Source organism: Oryctolagus cuniculus, chromosome 6 (assembly GCF_051225735.1).
Source record: "Oryctolagus cuniculus isolate XC-2025 breed Fujian yellow rabbit chromosome 6, ASM5122573v1, whole genome shotgun sequence".
In the NCBI taxonomy this organism is placed as follows: Eukaryota; Metazoa; Chordata; class Mammalia; order Lagomorpha; family Leporidae; genus Oryctolagus; species Oryctolagus cuniculus.
This window is the reverse complement of record NC_142872.1, coordinates 158981169-158997576: the sequence shown is the minus strand read 5'-3', so window position 1 is coordinate 158997576 and position 16408 is coordinate 158981169. Positions and strand designations below refer to the sequence as shown.

General features: G+C 53.7%; 1 protein-coding gene across 1 annotated transcript in view; it reads right to left on the bottom strand.

Annotated features, from left to right (window-relative positions):
- TG (thyroglobulin) overlaps positions 1-16408 on the bottom strand; it is a 229632-nt gene that overhangs the window by 167745 nt on the left and 45479 nt on the right. The window contains exons 22-25 of the mRNA XM_051844054.3: positions 13662-13832; positions 7234-7350; positions 4518-4633; positions 574-682 (exon numbers count right to left, since the gene is read on the bottom strand). Of these exons, the coding sequence (XP_051700014.2) occupies positions 574-682; positions 4518-4633; positions 7234-7350; positions 13662-13832 (513 nt within the window). The remainder of the gene's footprint in view (positions 1-573; positions 683-4517; positions 4634-7233; positions 7351-13661; positions 13833-16408) is intronic.

Here is a 16408-nt window from a genome sequence, read left to right as displayed (position 1 = left end):
TTTGTGTCTGCTCCCCAACTTCACCCCTCACTTGCAGCTCCAGGCCGCCAAGCTTGCACATGGGACAGGATAGGATGTGGTGACGGGGCCAGCGCTGTGGCTTAGTAGGTTGTCTGCCTGCGGGGCTGGCATCCCATGTGGGCGCCAGTTCTAGTCTCTGCTGCTCCTCTTCCCATCTAACCCTCTGCTTATGGCCTGGGAAAGCAGTGGAAGATGGCCCAAGTGCCTGGGCCTCTGCACCTGCATGACTCCTGGCTTCGGATTGGGGCAGCTCCGGCTGTTGTGGCCACTTGGAGGGTGAACCAGCAGACGGAAGCCCTTTCTTCTCCCTGTCTCTCCCTCTCTCTGTTTGTAACTCTACCTCTCAAATAAATAAATAAAATGAAAGGAATGAGTAGACAAGCAAAAATGACATGGTGAGCTCTTTGCCTGTGAGGGCGCAGCTGTGACGAGTCTGCTGCAGGATGGGGTGAAGGAAGCTGGGCTCAGTGCACGGAGAGGGGGACGGGCCAGCCCCGGCCACGATCGAGGGAGGCCACCGAGGCCCTGTGCCAGCCCGCTCGGCCAACCTACCCTTCTTCAAATACACGGTCAGCGAATCCGAATCGCGGTTCCTCGCCTTCACCTGGCACCTAAGACTTGCAAAGCTGGTGGCCTTCGAGTTCCCCGTCGTGTCTTGTTCCTGGAGATGGAAAGAAGCCGCGTTATCATCCTGTGATGTCTGACACTTGAATACAGTGACTCAAGCCATGACCACAAGGCTCAGGAGAGGCCTGCTCTTCCATTGGCACAGACAGCCACGTAAGCATAGATTCCACGCCCCAGAGTGCTAGCTGCAAAGATGTACGTAGCCAGAGAACAGGCTACAGAGCTGACAGAGTGGCTGATTCTGCTGAGAAAGGAGCACTAGAACTTCCCCAGAAAAGGGGAATCCGGGTAAGGTGCTGATGTATGTGCAAGAGTTTACCAGGTGCAAACAGCAGAAGGGTGTTTTACATGGAGCGAACAGCAGACACAGAGACTTGGAAGCCCGGGTTACTTTGAGCACCAGGTCCAGTGGTTTTTGGACTATTGGTTACCATGAGTGGAGTGAAGGGAGAGGAGGGGCAGGAGCCATCTCCTGGACCAGACATGCAGGTGAGATCCACTGAGGCCCTGTGGGAGGGATTTAAGCTTGGGGAGAGCAAGATCAGATTGCGAAGAATTCGCTGTTCTAGGGCACCTCTGACCTCTCTGCCTTATCTCCAGCAACTGGGCCATGTAGCAGGTGGGGAAGGAGACATTCGACCCCATCAATTCGTGGTTGTTTCCAGTCCCTGAGTTCCCTATGGGAAGCTTTGGAGGGTGAGAGTTCAGGCAAAGGCTATTCGAAGGTCTCAGCTCTCACTGCTTTTCAGGAAGTTGGACTCCCTGGGGAGACCAGGGGAGGAGAGGCTGGGAGAGCACAGGGAGGGACGGGACTGTGGCAGACCCCAGGATGCCAGCCGAGGATCCCAGAGCAGCAGGAGCCCCCGCTCCTTCTATGGCAGCAAGGTACAGGACAGCTGGACCTGGGGCAGCTAAATCTTCCCACCTGGACCAACAGTCCCTGCCACACCCTAAGCTCGGCCCAGAAGAGGCGGAGCTGGGACCGTGGGCCTCAGCATTGAGAGTTGTCGGGCAATCAGGGAGGACCGTCCTGCGGCAGGCCATGCCATGGACTGTGCAGAGAGCCCAGGGCCCAGTGCTGTCATCGGGGAGGACCATCCTGCGGCAGGCCATGCCGTGGACTGTGCAGAGAGCCCAGGGCCCAGTGCTGTCATCGGGGAGGACCGTCCTGTGGCAGGCCATGCCATGGACTGTGCAGAGAGCCCAGGGCCCAGTGCTGTCATCGGGGAGGACCATCCTGCGGCAGGCCATGCCATGGACTGTGCAGAGAGCCCAGGGCCCCAGTGCTATCATCAGGGAGGACCGTCCTGTGGCAGGCCATGCCGTGGACTGTGTGGAGAGCCCAGGGCCCCAGTGCTATCATCAGGGAGGACCGTCCTGTGGCAGGCCATGTCGTGGACTGTGCGGAGAGCCCAGGGCCCCAGTGCTGTCATCAGGGAGGACCGTCCTGCGGCAGGCCATGCTGTGGACTGTGCGGAGAGCCCAGGGCCCAGTGCTGTCATCGGGGAGAACCATCCTGCAGCAGGCCATGCTGTGGACTGTGCGGAGAGCCCAGGGCCCAGTGCTGTCATCGGGGAGGACCATCCTGTGGCAGGCCATGCCGTGGACTGTGCGGAGAGCCCAGGGCCCAGTGCTGTCATCGGGGAGGACCATCCTGCAGCAGGCCATGCTGTGGACTGTGCGGAGAGCCCAGGGCCCCAGTGCTGTCACCAGGGAGGACCATCCTGCGGCAGGCCATGCCGTGGACTGTGCGGAGAGCCCAGGGCCCAGTGCTGTCATCAGAGAGGACTGTCCTGCGGCAGGCCATGCCGTGGGCTGTGCGGAGAGCCCAGGGCCCAGTGCTGTCATCAGGGAGGACCGTCCTGCGGCAGGCCATGCCGTGGACTGTGTGGAGAGCCCAGGGCCCAGTGCTGTCATCGGGGAGGACCATCCTGCGGCAGGCCATGCCATGGACTGTGCAGAGAGCCCAGGGCCCCAGTGCTATCATCAGGGAGGACCGTCCTGCGGCAGGCCATGCTGTGGACTGTGTGGAGAGCCCAGGGCTCAGTGCTGTCATCGGGGAGGACCGTCCTGCGGCAGGCCATGTCGTGGACTGTGCGGAGAGCCCAGGGCCCAGTGCTGTCATCGGGGAGAACCATCCTGCAGCAGGCCATGCTGTGGACTGTGCGGAGAGCCCAGGGCCCAGTGCTGTCATCGGGGAGGACCATCCTGTGGCAGGCCATGCCATGGACTGTGCGGAGAGCCCAGGGCCCAGTGCTGTCATCGGGGAGGACCATCCTGCAGCAGGCCATGCTGTGGACTGTGCGGAGAGCCCAGGGCCCCAGTGCTGTCACCAGGGAGGACCATCCTGCGGCAGGCCATGCCGTGGACTGTGCGGAGAGCCCAGGGCCCAGTGCTGTCATCAGAGAGGACTGTCCTGCGGCAGGCCATGCCGTGGGCTGTGCGGAGAGCCCAGGGCCCAGTGCTGTCATCAGGGAGGACCGTCCTGCGGCAGGCCATGCCGTGGACTGTGTGGAGAGCCCAAGGCCCAGTGCTGTCACCAGGGAGGACCATCCTGTGGCAGGCCATGCCGTGGGCTGTGCGGAGAGCCCAGGGCCCCAGTGCTGTCATCAGGGAGGACCGTCCTGCGGCAGGCCATGCCGTGGACTGTGTGGAGAGCCCAGGGCCCAGTGCTGTCATCAGGGAGGACCATACTGTGGCAGACCATGCTGTGGACTGTACAAAGAGCCCAGGGCCCCAGAAAGGAGCCTTCATGGTTGGCACAGAATGTCCTAGAGACCTGATTTGGGCGCAGGGGCAGCTAACGATACGGAGGGCAATTACAACCATTACAGGAATGGTCGGCCACTGAGCATTTACTACGCAGTGCAGGCCGCTCTGGGAGCCTTCCCCATGGTGGCCTTACCCAGTCCTCAGCAGGATCCTGGGATGTGGGGTCCCATGTGACCCCACACCATCTGAGGGCTGAACAGCAACAAGCAGACAGTGAAGCTGAGATCTGAATCCAGTCCCTCCCTCCCACTTCTGTCTTGTAGCTACAGACCCTGGCTTAAGAACCCTAAATTCCAGGGGCCCCCCTGCATTCCCTTTCTAAGATGTCGCTTACGACTCTGCTCTCAGATGCAAATGCACGGGCAAAGGGGCGTGTGATGCACCAGCGACAGAACTGCACGTCCTCAGCGCAGGGAGCAGGGAGGAAGTCACACAAACCCGCAGGATGCTTAACGCTGCAGACACGGACACAGAGGGGAATGTCACGCAGTAATCCAGGCAGAAAAGGCGGCGGATTGTAAGCCGTTAGCACACACACACAGACACGCTTATGAGCGCGCTCCTTCCCGAAGGCAGCAGAAGCTGGAGGGCAAAGCGGAGACTTGCGCCCGCTCAGGATGAGGAGTTGGGAGATTTGCAGTTTTCAGTGGATGCCACGGAAAACCGCCCACGTTCCATGGCGCTGACTCACAGACCCAGCCACTTCACGTGGCACTAATGAGTACTGGATAGTTTTTCTTTTAAAACTAATCACGCGTTACTTCTACAACGGGAAGAAGTGCTGAGGGGCACATGGAGTTTAGGGCCCTGGCCAATGTCCCCACGGCACCCCATCCCCCGCCGCCTGCCACAGCAGTGAGAACAGGGAAGACTGCCCAGCATCGAGGCGCCCTCCTGACGGGTGCCTTGGAAGATCAGCGTGAACCCACCCCCTCCCATCCAATCACAGCCTCGATTTCCCTGCATCCCATCGCTCTGAAGAAATGGAGGGCACGGGGAGCAGCTGCCCGCTCTCTCCTCCGTCACCTGACCGGCCTGGTGTCACCTGAGGGTGCCTCTGACCTAAAGGGACAAGAGGCAGAGCTGCCCCGCCTCACCTGCCCAGAAGTCACGCAGACATAGTTGTCACTCGTCCAAGCGTAGAAATCACACGAGACCTCCGACCCCTTCGTGGACACCGTGACAAAGCTGCAGGCTTGGTCCTTGGCACAATCTGCAAGCACCGTGGAACAGTTACCCACCCAGCTGTCTCAGGGACACCGAGTACAGCAGACCCTCGCCCGTGCCATCACACCGAAATACACACAGACACAAGCAAACACACAGAAGCGCACACGGGAGATGTCTGAGCACATCTCGCGTAGCACCTGCTTTGCTGGGTGCTTTCCCTTGCTGGACCCACTCGAGGATCTCCCAGCTCAGCGAGGAGAAATCGAAGCACAGGTCAGTTACCCACCGGGAGGCAGAGCTGCGGCTGAATTCTAAGGTGGGGTCCCGAGGCTGCCTCTACCTGCGTTAGCCTTTGTTACACGTTCATCGCTTCACTGTTTCCATGGGGCGAGGGGCTGCCCCGTGGAGGGAGTTAGTGATGTAGGAGCCCCCTTCTTGTACTGTGGATTACTCATGCTGCGTGTTCATCAAGGAAGAGGTCAGTTTAGAGACGGGGAGGCCCGGCTCACACGGGGCAAGCACAGCTGCAAAGGTCAACCCCAGCCCTCGCCAACACACTGCTCCAGTGAAGGCCAGGCCCACGCCACTCACATCTGAGACTGAGGGGGTTTCTCTTTTCTCTACAGGACCCCCCCTCGGGTGTGACGCTGGCCTGTGCGTCATCTCTCCACATTCGTGTCCGTATCAGACAGTGCTGATGTCTCATGGACAAGGTCCCCAGGAGAGACGGGCAGCCTTTCACCCACAAACACCCGGCCCACTGGATTCTCAATGAAAATCATTCCTGTCCCACTGCCTTCCTCCCTCGGCTGAACTCCCGTGGTCCTCACTGCAGAAGCAGCCCTGCTTCAGGTTCAGGAGAGCAACAAAGGTCACAGGTCAGGATTACAACATCGGCATCCTGAACTTGGATTGGTCAAGCACGGACCTTAACCCTGGCTTTTGCTCTGGCCCCAAGCACAGCTCTGCCCCGGGCCAGCTCTGGGCCACATCTCCTGCCTGTCCCTCTGTGTGTGGTTTGGTTCTGTAGATGACCCAGTGTTCTTACCAGAACCCTCTCCCACCCCAGCAGTACCCACGTCTCCCATTGCACAGTGGCTTCATTTTCCAACATCTTGAACTACCCCTTGGCCTACTGTCAAATCTTTGTGATGCTTGTTTTCGGCTGAGTTGTGTCCCCGCTCAGAATTCTGATGTGAAAACTCTAATCGCCAGGACCTTAGTGTGTGACTGCAGTTAGCAACAGGGCCTTTACAGAGGCACAGGGCACAATGAGGGCTTTAGGGTGGGCCGAGATCCAGCAGGGCTGGTGACCTCAGAGGAAAAGAAGGTCAAGACAGAGGCACACACAGGGGAGATCCCGGGAAGCCACAGGGAGAGGACGGCAAGCCCCATGCCAAGGGCCTCAGAAGAAATCAACTCCGATGCCACCTCTTAGACCAGCAGCCTCCAGAACTGAGACACCTGGTCTGTGGTTCAGTGCCATGGCAGTCAGGGCAGACGCATGCACGCATGCACACACGCACGCTGCATGCTCGATGGCCAGTGGATCTGAAAGAACCACGTGTCTTGGAGGGTCCTGCTCGCCTCTGATAGGACACCTGCCAGCCAGCATCATGAGAGGCTGCCTTGCTCCAAATCTTACCTGTTTCTTCTTACCCTCTTTTGGACGTCAGGGTCAGCCTGGTTGGATAAACCATGACACTGACCGATGGAGCTGTCCTGCTCGCTTCACTCCCTGGGATTCTGCATCCTCTTGTTTCTCCTCTCCCACTAGTGTGCCTGTCCACCTCTGCCTGTGTCACAGTGTGTGTGCACAGCCAGGTGTATGACAGTCCTTGGTGGCACAACTGTTGTGGCTATCCTTCAAGCATGATGCTTTTCATGCTAATTCCCCATGTTGACTCTGTTGATGTCCTGGTTCTGTCTCTCTGCTTCCTGTGAATTTTATTCACTCTAACATGAATGAAGTCCCTACTTCATTTTTTGGCACTGTGGTTATGATACAAACAATAGCATATGCTGAGAATAACCAAATTAGATGTCCCAAATCAATTCACACTCAAGAATGCCTTTGATGATTAAATCACATGTGCCTACCCAGGTCAGCAGAACACAGTAGTAAGGACTGCAGGCTTTGACATCCATTAGCTTGGGTTTGAGTTTAAATTCTGTCACTTGTTAGCTCTGTGTCACTGAGAAAGTCACTTAAACTTTCAAAACCTTATTTTCCTCAACTGTAACTCACAATAGTCATGGCTGCATTATAGGTGGTTGTAGGATTATGAGATAACCCTGGTACAGATAGGAATTCAGCAAATGGTGGCTGTTATTTCTACCTCCCTGACCTCCCTGTTGAAATAGATCTCTATCCCAATCGGAACAAATAGTTTTATGAAGAACTAATTCCCTCCATGTCCATTCCCTAACATTTAGCATAGTTCTTGGCACACAGCAGGTGCATTATAAATTCTGCTATGAAATTCTGAGTTGAGTATGCATTTTAAAAATCCATGGATTTAGTGTTTCTGAGAAGGCATTTTTGTCACAGCTGTAGTGCTTTGACTTGGTTTGCTTTGCCAATGTCAAGAGGACAGATTTCCATACCATTCATCGGGTGCCCATCTGACCACCATCCCTTACCTGCCAAGCACTGCATCAGTGGGGATTCAGAGCTGGGAACTTCGGACCTGAGTGCCACAGGGGCATCAGCACTGAAGATCACTTTCCAGGCTGGGGCCCTCTCGAACTTCCGCATCACTAAGAAGCAAGCACATGTGTGAGTTTTATGAGTCTTACTCTGAAGGGTGTGCAGCAGCTACAGAGAAGCAAAAAAGAATAGTGGGACCAGAAGTGAGTTCCCATCGTCAGCCCTCGGTCACACATTTGGAGAGAATTTCTTTTCAGGTAGCTCTAGTCTGCTCTCTTACCCAATATGGACAGACCTAACCGACCAGGTCTCCCCTTTTCTGCCTCATTTTTAGGAAATAAGGAGAAATTTAATATTACATTCGCCATTACAACTTTCTTCTCCTGATTTTTCTTTCTAAACTTGTATTTTCCTGTCATTGTCTTTGAGTGCTAATTATATCATGCAATTATTTTATTAGAATCTTTCTTTCAATGAAGCAACTTTAATTTTTTCTGATATACAGTATTTTACTTCTGTAAGGTGTGTTCATACAAGTTCATATAAATTTGGAGATGTGTCTTGTGACTTAGATGTTTTTAGAACAGTATTTGCTTAAGTGATATATCATCACATTTCTCTAGTCACCATCAACACACGTGAACTCCATTTGGTAGAAATATCATTGCTACATTCCCACTGAACTAGACAACTGAGAAGAAAGAGATATAAATTCCAAGCTATCAGACTTGGAACTCATTCTTCACCAAGAAAAAAAAAAAAAAAAAAAAAACCATGGAGGGTAACTCTAAAGATCCATCCTCCAAGCCACAAATGCCCAAGTGTATCAGTATTTTGCAGGTAACTATCAAAAAGCAAGACTTATTCTTAAATCCAAAGTACCTGAGTATCAGCTCTCTGCAGAAGCACTTATAAACCCTATAGAAGCACTCGTTATCATACACATCTACGGCTCTATCAAAGACGTCTGTGTCTAGATTGGTCATATACTCAAGGTCATCCAAAGCCACCATCTTTTCTCAGCTTTCATTATAAGCAATGCTTTGGCCTGGCCCAGCCATGGCTGTTGCAGGCATTTAGGGAGTGAACCAGGGAATGAACAATCTGCATCTACCTGTCTGTCCCTGTCTGACTCTCTCTTTCTATGCCTTTCAAATAATTTTTTAAAAGTAGTTTATTGCTTGGGGCCAGTGCTGTGGCATGGCTGCTAAAGCCGCAGCCTGCAGTGCTGGCATCCTATATGGGCGCCAGTTCAAAACCTGGCTGTTCCTCTTCCAATCCAGCTCTCTGCTATGGTCTAGGAAAGCAATAAAAGATGGCCCTGTGGGAGACCCAGAAGATGATTCTGGCTCCTGCCTTCTGTTTGGCGCAGCCATGTGGGAGTGAACCAGCAGATGGAAGATCTCTCTCTTTCTTTGTCTGTCTGTCTGTCTCTCTCTCTCTCTCTCTCTCTCTCTCTTTCTCTGCCTCTCTGTAACTCTGCCTTTCAAATAAATAAACAAATCTTAAGGAAAAAAAAAGCAGTTTATTGCTTTTGGGATGGGTTAGGAGGTAATTTTTTTTATTTGACAGATAGAATTAGACAGTGAGAAAGAGAGAGAGAGAGAGAGACAGACAGAGAGAGAAAGACAAAGGTCTTCCTTCCGATGGTTCACCCCCCAAATGGCTGCTATGGCCAGAGCTATGCCTATCCGAAGCCAGGAGCCAGGTGCTTTCTCCTGGTCTCCCACGCAGGTGCAGGTGCCCAAGCACTTGGGCCATCCCCCAGTGCCTTCCCTGGCCACAGCAGAGAGCTGGACTGGAAGAGGAGCAACCAGGACTAGAACCCAGCGCCCATATGGGATTCTGGCACCAAAGGCAGAGGATTAGACAAGTGAGCCATGGCGCCAGCCCCCAGGAGGTAATTTTAATACAACATATGTAATGTATGTAAAGTCTTAAAACATTTAGAGAAAATAATTCTAAGTCTATGAAGTGGTCAGTCCACATGGAATATCGAAGTCACCACATTCTCGGGCTCAGCCCTTCTCTGATTTCCTCCTCTCTGCTTTTGCTTTCACACTCCTTGGTATGTGTGTAGACTTCAGCCTCTAGTCTAGCAAATACTGTGCTGTTCACATCAATGTGCACTTAAGTCTTGGTTGGAATAGAACAGATGCTCCAAACAGTCCAGGAGACTGAATGAAATCTGAACGATCTTCCAGTCTCTAATTAAAGCTTCCAAAAATGTAGTCGGCTTCACAACACAATTAGTGGATCTGCTGGGTTTTAGAGGAGACATCAGCTCTCACTGAAGCAGCTCCAGGAAGCCAGTCAAGTTGTCAATGAGTGCTGATGTCATTTGTAGACTTATAGATGCTATTGGGATAATTTTCCACATCCTTACTTGCCTGATAATTTGCAACTGTCTTGGGGAGAGAACCCAGAGTTCACATGAGAGTGCACATACGCCGCATCACGATTGTGTCACAGACTGACACGGCTATTAAGGTGCATGATCCTAGAGCCTGCACTGGTGCTGCAGATGATTCAGGGAATGTTCTGACCCTCATGCAGCCCTGGCTGGCTGGGAGAATGACAGGGAACAGTCCCCTGTTTATTGGATGGATGGATAGATGGACAGACAAGTGATGACTACTGGTACCCTTACAAGGCCAGGAAAGCAGCAGAGAACATTATGAAGACATAATGCCAACAGGAAGTAGGTACCACTGTGTAGGCACTTGACTTGGTGTATGAAATCCTTAGCCTGGGTCAACAGAGCAGAATTAGGAAACTGTTTCTGAAGCTAAAGGTAAGAGGACCTTGAAATACTTCTGCTGGCCAGTGTCAGACTCACTGTTTATGTAAGCAAAGGCCATGTGGAATAAGCACATTTACTACAGGAAACGCAGAGAAGATGAAGGGGAGCACCAGGGGAGGACTCGGGTCAGGGCAGCAGGCAGGGGGGACAGAGCACCAGTCAGAAGGCAGCCCTGGGTGCAGGCCCTCACACCCGCACTCCTCACCAGCACCAAGCTCTTGGGCACATCTCAGCCTCTTCCAGCCCCAGCTTGCTGGCTGTGAAAATTAAGTCAAGCAGCGTGGGAAGCTGGTGCCCAGTGCAGTCTATGCCACGCCCCTCTGCCGCCTGTGAGGACACACTCCCTAAGCGTTAGGGCTCAGAGGGCCAGCCACAGGAACTCCAGTGCTGGGAGCATCTCATTCCTTGAAGACCTTTAGCAAACAGTCTTTTTTAAATTTTTTTATTTATTTTTAATTTAAAAAAAATTTTTTTTGACAGGCAGAGTGGACAGTGAGAGAGAGAGAGAGACAGAAAGAAAGGTCTTCCTTTGCCATTAGTTCACCCTCCAATGGCTGCCGCGGCCGGCACCCTGCGGCCGGCGCATCATGCTGATCCAACGCCAGGAGCCAGGTGCTTCTCCTGGTCTCCCATGCGGGTGCAGGGCCCAAGCACTTGGGCCATCCTCCACTGCCCTCCCGGGCCACAGTAGAGAGCTGGCCTGGAAGAGGAGCAACTGGGACAGAATCCGGCGCCCCGACCGGGACTAGAACCCGGTGTGCCGGCGCCGCAAGGCGGAGGATTAGCCTGTTGAGCTGTGGCGCCGGCCAGCAAACAGTCTTGAAGACACCCAGAGGACCAGAGGGATGCAGTCTTTCTGTCAACAACTACGTACTACTCTGGTGTAGAAAAAGAAACAGGGTGCAGTGCCAGCCCGAGTGGAATGCAGGTTTTATTGTCCTGAGTTGAGAGAGGAGACTGGGATGTTACAAGCTGACCTGATCCCAAGAGTACTGCAGAACCACTGTAGAATTTTACGGGCCATCGCATAAGCAGACTTGCCTTTTAAAATAACTGTGCTGAAAATATCATTAAAAACGTGTTGGGCTGAGCAGAACGGGGAATTAGGAGAATATGGCCGTGACCTCAATGGGTGACAACAGCAGCATGGACAAAGGCGGCGGCCACGGGGCAGAGAAGGGCAGATGCCTCTCAGGTAGGCTCCTGCGTGGCAGGAACATGGCTGACTGAAGCCCTCGGCTTTTGCACTGCCAGTCTTACAGAGACAGCTGCTATGGAAGGGTCTGGAGAAGAGGGGTTCACTCGCCGGGGACGGCCAGCCCATTAGCGTGGAAATCCCCTGCACCTCCGGAACGCGAAGCCTAGGCTCCGAGGGGGCACAGGAAGCCAGCGCTGGGGATCATCCGGAGGTTCTTCCCAAGCCAGCCCACAGGGAGGCGGCATCAAAGCTGCCAACCAATGCCGTGCCCCGACTCAGGACACGCCTGGTGCCACTAATTAGACTCTCTTCTGCTCTGAATGCAGAGTTGAACGAGCTGCGAGCTGCGACATGCCCACAAACGGATCCCCAGAGCCGGCTCTGGGATGGCCGGCCATCAGCAGGGCCCTGGGGCAAATGGCTGCTCCCCTGAGAAGCCCCACCTCTTCTCAGTGCAGGAGCCCCAGCTGCCCTCTGACAGCTCCTTCCAGCTCTAGCTCACTGGTTGTTATTCCTGCACGAGAGGAGTGATACTGGGAAAAATCAGAAGACTTGCATAGGATTTGCAATTTACTCATGGAGGGACGTGCACGCACACACACATACACACACACACACACCAAAAAAAATCCTGCGATGTGTTAGCTGTTTGCAAGGGATGGGGATGATTGCTCTGAGCTTGGCAAGAACATAATCTCTCACTGGGAGTTTTTTCTGCTGTTTCCTCATTAGCTGGACCAGCTTCCCTCGAGGATCACCAGGCATGTGTGTATGCAAGAGTGTACGTGTGCCTGTGTGTGTGTTGAACGGGGAAGCAGACAACTCCAGACAGAAGCAGAAAAACCAGGGGGCTGGAGGTCTGACACACATTCAAATTCTAGGTGTGCTGGACCCTGACTACGTGAGGAAGAGAAGTACTTAAACTCTCTGCCTCGGTTTCCTCGGCGACAATATATCTACATAGGGAACCACTTGGGAGTTGCAATTGATAAGACATGGAAAATGCCAGGCCATGGCAAGCCCACGCGTGCAAACTCCCTCCTTCCACAGAAACAGTGGGAGACCCTGGCAGCGGGGCTCGCTCTGCTGAGCCGGGAGTGCCACGGACCTCAAGCCACGTGCCTTCAAGCAGAGGCAGGAGACAATGGGCAGCCGGAGCAGAGCCCTGCAGGTGGGGAGTAAGGGGGCTCCAGGGGGTTTCAGCCGCCTCCGTGGTTAACAGATGAGCGCACAGGGCAGCCCCGGCTCCTGCGCCTTCTTATCAGTCTAGAGCGTTCATGGCCTCTGCCAGGCACGTCCCTGCTGATACCCAGAGCTCCTACGGGGCAGGCGCTGATACCCCCACTGCACAGGACGAGTACTGCCCAAGACCGCAAAGGTGAAGGGACTGCAGGCCTCCTGGCTCTGCAGACCACGCCCACCCCCTGCTGGCACCTGACACTGCAGGATGCCTGAGGCTCCGCCTGGCCCCTCCCGACCCGCTGTTTCACTGGAGCACTGTGGCTGGCCCGGGGCGGTTGCTATGCTGTGAGTATGGCTCATCCTCTCTGAAACACATGTTGAAGTCTGGTTCCCAATGTGACAGTGCTAAGAGGCGGTGAGACCTTAAGAGGTGACCGGGTCAGAGAGAGGGATTAGGCTGCTCTCAGGGGACTGCAGGGTTACCCGAGAGAGGGCTGTTAGCTGCTGTCTCTTCTCTTCAGCAGTGCCCCCGCCCTTCCTCTCCTCCTCCAGCTCATGTCGCAGCCTGAGGCCCTCACCAGCTAAGATGATGCCAGTGCCAAGCTTGTGGCTGTCCCAGCCTCCAGAACTATGAGCCAAAAACCCTTTCTTCTGTATAAATCACTCAGTCTCCCATATTCTGCTGGAGCAACAACCATGGCAGTGGTGCTCAATAAACACCTGCTGACAGCAGAAGATGGTGTCAGCCTTCAAAGTGCCTCAGACACAAGCAGCAAGTGTTTGGGGATGGAGGGTCAGAGAGCTTGAGCAACTTATTCTGGGCTGCCCAGGAAGTCATGAAACAGGACAGGCACCCGGCACCCTAGTGGGGAGAAAGGCGGGCCAGATTTAGAGCAAGCCGCCTGCCGGAAGGGAAGCCTGCAGAGACGATTCTTCTATGAAAGTTCATCCCTCGTGCGGGCTGAAGTGGTTCAGCGCGAAGTTTCATAACGTCTGAATACCACTTTCCAAATGATTCAGAAAAACAAAAGAGAGAGAACGAAACACTACTAACAATTTTTGGATCCAGATGATGAGCGTTTGTTCATCTTACTCTTCTTCTAGCTTCTGCATAGGTTACAAGTCCTCAAACCAAGAAGACGGAGACAAACAGACCTCCAGCAGTGTCTCCTTTAGCACAAGGCTGCTCAGAGCCTCCTCCAGCCCCATGACCATGACCGCTCAGCCTCCCCACGTACCCACACACTGGGAGTCCTCCAGCGCGGCCTCTGTTTCCGACCACGGCAACCTCCGCCCTTCGCTGTCTACGCAGAAAGCCTTCCCACTGATGCTGTCCCTCTGGCTGGCTCGGTACTGGCCATCCTGGTCACACTGCAGGCCTGCCTCACTCCTCTGACAGTCGGTGACACCTGGAACAAGAGACAGACATGGCGATCAGTGACAGGATCCCTCCCCTCTGGACTCCCAGTCAGCTGGCCACTGACCAGATGGCCAACTCATACACCTCAGCCCGACTTCCTAACGCCAAACTCTTTAGCGTACCCACCCTGACCAAAGGACCGCACTGAGCCTGCCTCTTTGGATCGATAAGGCCCTGAAATCTGCCCCACACCCTTCCTCCCTCCTGTACACGCTGCCTCTGCCCCCCACACACCCACTACACTGAGTGCCCTGAACACGCCAGCCCCTCTGATACCACTACCCTAACACAGGCATTGCTCGTGGCGTCCCGTCTCCTGGTACACGCGCCCCCAGTGCTCACTGGGAAAACTCTTCACTGTCCATCATTTCCCATTTCCTCAGGATGCCCTCCTTCTAGGGTCTGGATGTTGGCATCTCCCAAACTTCATGTATTAAATCCTATGCCCCATGTGACAGGAGTTAGGTCACAAGGGTGGAGCCTTCATGAACAGATAGTGCCCTTATCAAAGATGCCCAGGGGTGCCCACTCATGAAGCCACTGTCTACCGGGTGCTACGCCTGCCAGTGTCTTGGCCTTGGCCTGCTTCTGGAGCACATGTTTCCAGAAGGCACCCCAGAGTGTTTGGCTACAGCAGCTCAAAGAGCCTGGGACACCTCCACCCTGACCACGAGGCCAGGTCCAACAGCTGCACAGTCTCCCAAGGACCCATGCCTCTCCTTCATGGCAGGAGAGTAACTGCTGTGTCCATGTATCCACCTGGCAGTCCCCAGTCTACCCCGTGGGGCAGGGACCAGAGCTGGCTGAGCTCATGAACATAACTCAGTGCCTTGCTCAACATCTGACACGTCACAGTAAAAGCTCTCCCTCCCTCAAATCCAAAATTGAGCATTAGTCCAGGAGTTAGGTGTTTGCCTAGCAGTTAAGGCACCCACAGCCCCCGTCAGAGTGCCTGGGTTCAACACTGACTCCAGCTGTCTGCTAACGCAGACCCCGGGAAGCAGCAGTGACGGCCCAAGTAGCTGGATACCTGCCATTCATGCAGGAGACCTGGAGTGAGTTCCCAGCCCCTGTCTGGCCCCAACCTTTGTGGGCATTTTCTTCTCAAATAAATTTTAGAAAAAATATTAGTCAAATGCATGGATGGAACCCTCCATGCCTGTGCTCAAGCTATTTCCCCTTCCTGGAAGTCTCTTCTCCACCTGGCCACATAGCCAATCCTCCCCCATCTTTCAAGATCAAGTGCAAGGTGCCGTAAGTGGCCAACACATAGCTCCTCCATAGTATTACATACACTGGACTTATGTTCATAGACTCACTGGCTTCCTCTTCCTATCGCTCTCAAGTTCCTGAGGACAAGGACTTTCTCTCAATTTGTTGTATATACTCATAGATCCTTGGCACAAATCAGGTGCTGCATGAATTTTGATGACTGATATCAAAGGGAATACCTTGACTTGGAGCCACAGGCAAGAAAGTAGGTGAAAGGTCACCTTCTGTGCCAGCCCAGAGACTCAATCACAACACGGCTTCAATGTTTCAAGATTGTTAGTTATAGGATTAACCACTCATTAGTAACAACTTGGGGGGGGGGGCTCCAAAGGTTACATTGTATCTGTGAATCCACACCTCATTAAATAGCAGACAGAGAGCTACTTCTTTATCAACACAACCTCAAACACTCCCAGTGAGCCTGCTAAGGTAGACGACACAGGAGAAGAGTGTAAGCAGGAGCTACAATGCAGACATCGATGAGACAGAGGAACTGGGATCAGAGCTATCCCAACACCCAAAGGAAACCAGGAAGCATTGAGGTTGCCTGGCATCACTAACACTCAGCACTGCCTCCCTCCTTGTGCTTCTCCTGTGTGAATCCATGTAGGAACACAAAACATGTAAAATGATTGGCACACGAGGAAGTTCATGAGCCATGGAGAAGTTCTTAGATACAAACAGACTCTTAGCCCAAACTCCGATCTTGATCCTGGATAACTGCTGACTCAAATCAGTTCTATTATTTAAGGAAGATGTCTAGCCATGGGGAAGTGATACAATACAGCCTCCATGACCGCACAGAATGCCGTCCAAGCTGGCTCCCAAGGCAGGACACAGGACAACTGTCCACTGTTCACGTTAAACATCTTGGTTCTGCTCTGCTGGGCACTGACTGTCTTGTGTCCCTATAAAATCCTCTGTAGCAACTCTGATCCTTAACGTGATGGAGTCTGGGGGTGTGATGTTGAGAGGGGAGTAGGATTAGATGAGGTCGGAAAGGTAGACCCTATGCTGGGATCCACGCCCTAATCAGAAGAGGAACACAGGAGAGCTCTCATTCCTTGGTGATACACCAAGCATATGCCATGTGACGACCTAGCCAGGAAGAGAGCCCACAAAGAGCCCCCCAGCCTGGCATGCTGACCTGACTTGCAGCCTCTGGAACTGGGAGAAGCAATGTGTGCTGTGTAAGCACCAGTCTATGATAAGGGAAAACCATCGCCTGAACTCAGATGCGTTTTGTAGCCACCCAGGGGTACGTCTCAGATGTCATAGATGAGGGAGTTGACA